This window comes from Myotis davidii, unplaced genomic scaffold (assembly GCF_000327345.1).
Source record: "Myotis davidii unplaced genomic scaffold, ASM32734v1 scaffold148, whole genome shotgun sequence".
Lineage (NCBI taxonomy): Eukaryota > Metazoa > Chordata > Mammalia > Chiroptera > Vespertilionidae > Myotis > Myotis davidii.
This window is the reverse complement of record NW_006299479.1, coordinates 817,274-826,184: the sequence shown is the minus strand read 5'-3', so window position 1 is coordinate 826,184 and position 8,911 is coordinate 817,274. Positions and strand designations below refer to the sequence as shown.

Genomic DNA, 8,911 nt, shown 5'->3' with positions numbered 1-8,911 from the left:
AAGAGATTTTTGGTGTGTCTCAGAATTTTAGTAATTACTTATGCCATGAGATGAAGAAGGTTGAACATTGCTGATATAAAGGAAAGACATGGTTAAGAATATGTTGACAGTTTGTCTCAGTGGATAGAGCATTGGCCTGGGGCCTGCAGACCAAAGGGTTTGATTCCAGTCAAGGGCATATGCTCAGGTTATGGGCTTGATCCCCAGTAGGGGGTATGCAGGAGGCAGCCAATCAGTGATTCTCTCTGGTCATTGACGTTTCTATCTCTCCCTCTCCCTCTGAAATCGATAACAATATATTGTAATAAATGCATGCATCCACATTCATAACACGGATTTACCATTGCGCTCAGTGTTTCCTCCCAATCGGGCCGCTCTCGGGGGTGGACGTTTCTGTGTAGTTCTGGAACAAAATCATCCTCTTCAGAATGTACCGAGGACTTCATCTTCCTAGAGATCAAAACGTGAGAGACTCTGATAAGAATTTATGCTTCTATAAAAACTTTCCAATGACTACAATTCAAAGAACAGAAAATTATGTGAGATTTAAAGTTTACTTAAAAGAGCTTTGGTGGGCTAGTATTGTTCCTCTATTTCTACTCTAGTTTTCAGAGATCTTTTCTGATGTACCAAACACCTGCTTTTATTCCAGGAGATAAAACTGAGGTCCTTGCCGAAACCGGTTTGGCTCAGTGGATAGAGCGTCGGCCTGCGGACTGAAAGGTCCCAGGTTCGATTCCGGTAAAGGGCGTGTACCTGGGTTGCGGGCACATCCCCAGTGGGGAGTGTGCAGGAGGCAGCTGGTCGATGTTTCTCTCTCATCGATGTTTCTGACTCTCTATCTCTCTCCTTTCCTCTCTGTAAAACTCAATAAAATATATTAAAAAAAGAAAACTGAGGTCCTTCACTAGTTAACATTTATGATCTGTGATAATCCTATATAATAAAGAGCTAATATACTAATTAGACCGAACAGCAGAATGACCATCCGGACGACCTTCCGGATGAAGCCGGGGCTGCGAGGTCCGAGCCCCTTGCATGAATTTCGTGCAGTGGGCCTCTAGTTATTATATAAGGACTGATTTTTATCAGTTCAACATAGTTGGTACCTTGAAAAGATTTGCAACAGTGGTCAATATTAAAGAACTGTGCTAAGCATTAGTAAAATTTCAGGATGAAGGGACAGACACAGTGCTTTTTTTTTTCCAATTTATGGGGGACAGTGTATTAAACTAACATTCTCAAGGAGAATTACTATGAATTTTAGACAAACCATATAAAGCTTCTTGCCTGAAGGCACAAGAAAGCAATCCATACAAACAGAATATCTGGGACTACATTCTTTGAGAGAAGAAAACCCATGAAGCAAATTCCATACTTAATCAATCCTTTTGTATAACAGACTATACAAATGAATGATTGAGGACAATATGATAGCGTAACTAGGCTGAAGAGGCAGAGGTTGGATGTTGGCGTCATCAAAGCCGATGGAGATTCAGGGTAAAAAAATGCCACCCCTCAAAGACCTGTAGAGGAAGAGTCCAAAAATAGACATGGAAATTCCCCTCAAATTGTGAACTGACTCCTCAGCTTGTAAGTATGTAGAACAAGATGCCAAGAAACCTATCAAAAAACAGCTGCGGGGTAACTAGTGGGCCCAGCAGACATTTCACAGGCTGGCCAAGCTGAGGAAATGGAGGTTGGCAAGCACTGCCCCAAACAGAGGGGCACTGAAAAAACAAACAAAACCAAGAAACCTGGGCTCTCAACTGAGACTCCACAAAAGCCATGCCTCAGGACTAAGGACAAAATAGCAATAGAGGGGCTCAAACAAAGCCCCAAACCAAGCCTCGGGCACGGTCAGAACTTTCAGAAGAAAAATTAACTCTCGTCAGAGGAAAATAACATTCTACAGGCCCCTTGCAAATTTTTCATCCACCTTGTCTGGTAGCCAATAAACATTATAAGGCGAGCTTTAAGAAAACAGGAACAAATGAACAAAATTTTGAAGAAACGCAGTCAAAACAGAGAAAGAGTCACGTTTGATTCAGATTTTAGGATTATCAGAAAGGGGCTTAAAAGTGGCTATGAAGGATTTCTGGCTTCTGGTTATGATGCAGAAAGCATCACTCCCAGCATAACAAGACAGATAATCTACGAAATCATAACTTTTCTTGAATCCATCAAAAATACAAGGTCTCGCGGCAACCCACTACTGGCCTAAACTCTAAGGAAAGACAGGAATATCCAAGATGATCTAACTCACAAGCAATCACTAGGACAAGGCATGGGTAGAAGAGAGAGACACAACTGGTAAGAAGAATTCAGTATCAAGCTGTTAAAAATATTTATAATTAATGCGTTCAGAGAAAAGTATGTTTATAATAAAATAGATGAAAAGATAAAGTACTTCAAAGAAAATTGTAATTATGAAAAACAAAAAAATGTTCATCCAAAAAAATAAAATATCTTAAATTAAGAACTCAATGGATGGGTTTAACAGAACAATGGGCGTGGCTAAAGAGAGGATTAGTGAACTAGCAGATGGTTCTACATTGAAGAACAAAGACAATAGAAACAGAAATACACAAAACAGCATAAAACACAAGAGACTTGGTAAAAGATCTCAAATATGTCTAAAACTAGCAACTCGGAGATATGAAATAGAATGAAAGAGAGAAAGGGACAAAAGCAACATTTGAAAAAATAATGGCCAAAAACTTTTCAAAACCGATGAAAGTCATCCAACCACAGATTGAAGAAGTCCTCAAGCAGGATTTTTAAATAGCATTTATTTAAACAAACAAAACAAAGACATTCTTAAAAACAGCTAGAGAATAAGAGACAAGTTGAGCCCTAGCTGGTCTGGCTCACTGGCTAGAGCATCGGCCTTCAGACTCAAAGGTCCCGGGTTTGGTCCGAGGTTCCATCACAATCCGGGGCACATGCCTGGGTTACGGGCTCAATCCCTAGTAGGGGGCATGCAGGAGGCAGCCGACCAATGATTCTCTCTCATCATTGATGTTTCTAACTCTCTCTCCCTCTCCCTTCCTCTCTGAAATCGACAGAAATATATTTTTAAAAAATCTTTAAAAAAAAAAAGACAAGTTGACTGCAAAGAAGCAATAATAACAATGTCAGAGGCTATTTCAATGGAAATGAGAAGATAATGGAGAAAATCTTCAACTTAATAAAAAGGAAAAATACTGCCAGCCTAGAACTCTCCTCCTTGTAAAATCACGTAAAGTAAATTATTTTCAAACAAAAGATGAAAGAATTTCCCACCAGAAAAACTGGAAAGTAAAAGGAGCATTCTTCCCACCAAAAGAAACTGACCCCAGAACTACAGAAATGAACAAAGAGTGTAATAAAGAACAAAATATAGGAAAATTTAAGTAAATATTGGTGTTAAAGCTAACTAAAGCACACACAAAAATAATATCCTCAGAGGTTTATAATAAACAAAGCACAGAGGATTGGAAACGTACATGCACACAGTTTAAGAGTCCTCCATTTTTTGAGAAGTGAAATAAGTCCAATCTTAGAGAATGCAGTAAGTCAAAGATAAAAGTTGCAATCTCTATGGTAACCACTCAAAGAATAATAAATGTATAACTAAAAATCTGATCGAGGAGAAAATTTTGAAAAATAAAACATGCTTGATTAATCCAAAAGAAAGCAGGAAAGAATTTAAAAAAAACCAAGATGGTAAACTTTAATCCCAGTACATTATTGTCGTTTTTAAATTGAATGCGCCAGTAAGCAAGCATGTGGAGAAACTGGAACCCTCACTCATTGCTCGTAGAAATTTAAATGTTGCAGCCGCTGTAGAAAACAGGTTGGCAGTTTTACAAAATACAAATACCTTATGATCCAGCAATTCCATTCCTAGGTATTAAACCAAGAGAAATAAAAACATATATCCACCAAGAACGTGTACATAGATATTCATACCAATATTATTCATAATAGACAAAAACTATGAGCCACCAAAGTGTCCATCAACTGAAAAATGAAGAAACAAAATGTACCAGGTCCATATAATAAAATTATTCAGCTATTAAAACAGAGAATGAAGCGCTGATTCATGCCATTGCATGGATGAATAGTAAAAGCCTTTTGCTAAATCAAAGAAGACAGACACAAAAGGCCACATATTATTTGATTCCATATAAACAAGATGCCCAGATTAGTCAAATCCATAGAGACAGAAAGTATATTGGTGGTTGCCAGGGACTCAGGGTAGGAGGATATGGGAGAACTACTACTAATGAATAGGAGATTTCTTTCTGGGATGTTCACAATTAGATAATGGTGGTAGTTGTATAACTTTGTGACTATATTAAAAACCATTTAATTGTAGAATTTAAAAGAATGAATTTTAGTATGTGAATTATACCTCAAAAGCGAGTAAGTGGACTAAAAAAAAGTCCATTAAAATAGATAAAGGAAACACATTTCACAATGATGTGTCAAACGAACAGGGTGATATAATAAAAATCTGTATGTGACAAATAAAACAGCTTTAAAATACATAAAGCAAATCTGAAAGAACTAAAAGGAAAAGAGGTAAACCCATAATTACACAGTTGCAGATCTTAATAAACGTTTCTCAATAATTGACAGAATAATCAGACAGAAAAAATGTCGTAAGTATACAGAACATTTGAAACCAGTATTCCAACCTGAACTAACACAGAACATTAAACCCAACTACGGAATATGCATTCTTTTCAGGTACATCTAAAACATTTACTAAGAGACAATACGTAGACAATAAAGTAAGTCTCAACAAAGAATTTAAATTATGAATGACTTGCGACCATTCTAGAATTACACTAAAAATCAATTACTACAAAAAAGATAACTACAAATTCTCCCAAATGTTTGAAAATTAAGAAACACATCTCATTGTTTTACCTTACACTTACACAATGTTATATGTTAATCATATCTCAATAAAGCTGAGAAAAAGAGTACCTATTGTATAATTTATTTACATTAAGTCAAAAACAAGCAAAATAATCTATTGTGACAGAAGTCAGAATAATGTACCTTTGGGAGAGGTACTGACTAGGAGAGGCAAGGGGCTTGTGAGGCTGGAAATAATTTATATCTTGACTGCATTGTGTTACCTGGGCATATACACCTATATACATTCTTCAAACTATATATGCTTATGATTTGTGGACTATGATATGCAAATTATATCTAAATAAGTTTATTGGCAAATGTTACACATCATTTTAAAAGGTATAAAAATTATTTATATGCATCGGGTCATGTAACAATGAATCAACACCATAAACACTTAATATCTGTTTATTTGACTCTTGTTCTCTTTAAATTATGGACTTATTTAACCCTTAAAGTGATTAATTATAGTTTTATTAATTATAGTTTCATAAATTGACCACACATATTTTTTGTTTCCCAATACATATAAAAGCTACGTTTACATTATACTGTAGTCTACTGGGTGCACAATAGCATTATCTCTAAAAAAAAATGTGCATAACTTGATTTTAAAAATTTATTGCTGTCCTGACAGGTAGCTAAATGGTTAGCACTTCAGCCAGAACACTGTAGGATGGCAGGTTCGATTCCCAGTCAAGGGCACATACCTGATTGAAGGTTTGATCCCCAGCCCAATCAATGTCTCTCTTTCACACAATGATCTTCTTCCCCCCACCTCTCCCCCCACCCCGCCTTCCTGCCACTCCCTCTAAAATTCAATGGGGAAAAATATCCTCAGGTGAGAATTGACAACAAAAAAGCACAAAAAAACTTTATTGCTAAAAAATGCTAAGTGTCACCTAAGCCTTCAGTGAGTCATAATCTTTTTGCTGATAGAGGGTCTTACCTTCAATTTGTAAAAACAAAAACAAAAAACAGTATCAGCAAAGTGCAATTAACTATGTCTGTACATATAAACATATACAGAGATTGTTCATATATATTAAAGAATATATACACACAAAACAAAATACAGAAACAATGTGTAAACATGCTCTGTGTAAAAAAATAATAATTTTTATTCCTCCATTGCCATCCTACTTTTCACATAAAAAATATGTGTACACACTGTTGCATAGTTTTCTAATATACCCTGGAGAACTTCACACATCCTATATAATAAAAGCCTAATATGCAAATCGACCGAACGGGGGAATGACCAGTGGAAAGACTGGTCGCTATGATGCACACTGACTACCAGGAGGCAGACGCTCAATGCAGGAGCTGCCCCTTGGTGGTCAGGGCACTCCCACGGGGGGAGTGCTGCTCAGCCAGAAGCCAGGCTCACAGCTGGTGAGCGCAGTGAGCAGGCAGGCGGACATCCCCTAAGGGGTCCCAGACTGCAAGAGGCGCAGGCCAGGCTGTGGGGACCCCCCTCCAATGAGTGCACCGGGCCTCTGGTTAGTATATAAAGAGCTTCCTTGTTGTTTTCACTAGATATTCCATGACTTACTTAACCAGTCCCCTACTGAATAAAATTTGAATTATTTCCAACCTTTTGCTATTACAAACAATGCTACAAAAAGATTGTAAATATGTCACTACTACACCTGCACAAGTATACCTGAGAATTCTCATCAATGAAAAAAATTATTTTCATGCATTAGCCCATTTTTCTACTGGGTTGTTAGTCTTTTTTAAATCTATTTTTAGTTCGTTATACGTATATTAAACAGATTAGTTCTTTATCTGTGTGTTTTTCCGGGATATCATTTGTCCTTGCTCATTTTGTTTTTTTATAATACATATGTTTTATATTTAATATAGCTGAATTTTACAACCCTTTCTTTTATTGGTTTGCATTTTAAATCATAGTTCAAAAATGCCTACCCTGATCCAAAATAATTTTTTAAAATTTTCCCATGTTTTCTTTTAAAAAATTTATGGTTTCATTTAGTGTACTTATATCTTTGATCATTTGGAATTTATCCTTGGATGAGGTAGAACTCCAATTTTATTTTCTGCAGATGCGCATCCAGTTTCCCACAAAGTATTTATTGAATAGTACATTCTATCCCATTGGTTTTGAGAAGGCATCTTTACCGTGTCTATTTGAGTATATTTCTAAGCTTTCCATTCTACCCATTATCCCTACTATCCATGACAATACCACAAGGTTTTAATTATTGAGACTTTCTAAGTATAATATCTGGTTGCACTAGTCATATCCACCATCCTTGCTTTTTTTTTTTTAAAGATTTTTTATTGATTTAGAGAGAGGGAGAGAAACTTGAATGTGCACGCAGGACATCCACTGGCTGCCTCCTGCATGCCCCCTACTGGTGATCGAGCCCACAACCTGAGCATGTGCCTTAACTAGGAATGGACTGGCAACATTTCAATGGCCAGGACAACACCCAACCAACTGAGCCACACTGGCCAGGGCAATACTTGCTTTGTTTATTTTCCTGAAAAGGTTTCTTGTCTAAGTTATTAAGCCAAGATCAAATTATTTCTAGATCAATCTATCTAGGTTTTTAAAAAGCATTCTTATTAGCACATTACATTTATAATAAATTGACATTTTCATAATGTTGAATATTCCCAGGTATGAACAAGGTACAGTATTCATTTGTTCAAAACATTTAGTCATGTTTTAGATTTTTATATAGGTCTTAGAGTTCCTTATTAAGTTTGCTTTTGATTATGCTATCTTTTTTGTTGCTCTTAAAAATGGCACCTTCCCTTCCATTATATCTTCTCAATGATTACTGTCTGATCCACTATCATTAGCCCTGTTATGCAGACAGAAAAATTGAAACACATTAACACATCTCAGTCACTCTGATGTGATAAAGCATTTTCTCCTGGATTATCCCACTTTCCAGCCTGGAGAAGACACCGAAACAAGCCAACCCCATCTCTAAGGACCACTGGACGGGGGAACAGATACCAAGACAAAAGCTCCCTCTCAGAGCCATGAAAAAACTCCAGTAGGCTTGCCATCAAGTCTGCATATATGTAGAGGAACAGATCTCTCCTTCTCCCACTTCCTGAAAAGTCAGTAAGCTAATAAAAGCAAAACTTTAGCAGAAAGGCATGCATGGGACCGGCTGGCCAGAGACCTTGCTAAGCTTCTGGAAGAAAAAAAGCAAGTGGGAGCATACTGACTGAGAAACCAAAGGTTCAAGGTTACACTCCCACTTCTCTCCACAACAAAGGAGAGATCTGCACTCCAAGGAATTAATAAAACCTGGAAAATTACCTGGAAAGAAATTTAACAACCAATTAGAAGGACGAGGGCTCCTAATGTGGGTGTTTGTACCTAAGAGAAGCAAGGCAGATGCTATACGCATCATGCGAAGACTAAAGAAAACATTGTAGCCCAGTGGGTGTGACTCAGTGGTTGAGCATCGACCTATGAACCAGGAGGTCATGGTTCAATTCCCAGTCAGGGCACATGCCCGGGTTGCAGGCTCGATCTCAGTAAGGGCATGTGCAGGAGGCAGCCAATGAGTGATTCCCATCATTGATATTTCTCTCTCTCTCTCCCTCTTCCTTCCTCTCTGAAATCAATAAGAATATATTTTTTTAAAAAAGCTGACAGAGGCTATATCTTAGTCACATAAATGTGGCCCATAACCAACACATATTGTTCAACCTCAAAATGAACCATTTTAGTTATTCATCTCTCATAAATCACCTTGCAAAAATGAAGAAGTTTTGATAGTGTGAAATATTTTATGGCTTTAAAGAGGGGGTGACATTTAAAAGTAGAAAAAAAGGAAACTACCCAGTTTAATAAAAAAGATCAAAGCTATCTGATCTTTGGCTTCTGTTAATGAGAGGCTCTGCCCTAGCCAGTTTGGCTCAGTGGATAGAGCGTAGGCCTGCGGACCAAAGGGTCCCAGTTTCGATTCCAGTCAAGGCACGTATCTCGGTTGCAGGCTCCTGC

General features: G+C 37.3%; 1 protein-coding gene across 1 annotated transcript in view; it reads right to left on the bottom strand.

The window, feature by feature from the left end:
• Window positions 1-8,911, bottom strand: part of ARHGAP32 (Rho GTPase activating protein 32) — a 104,460-nt gene that overhangs the window by 89,446 nt on the left and 6,103 nt on the right. The window contains 1 exon segment of the mRNA XM_006775092.2: window positions 342-450. Within this exon segment, the coding sequence (XP_006775155.1) occupies window positions 342-450 (109 nt within the window).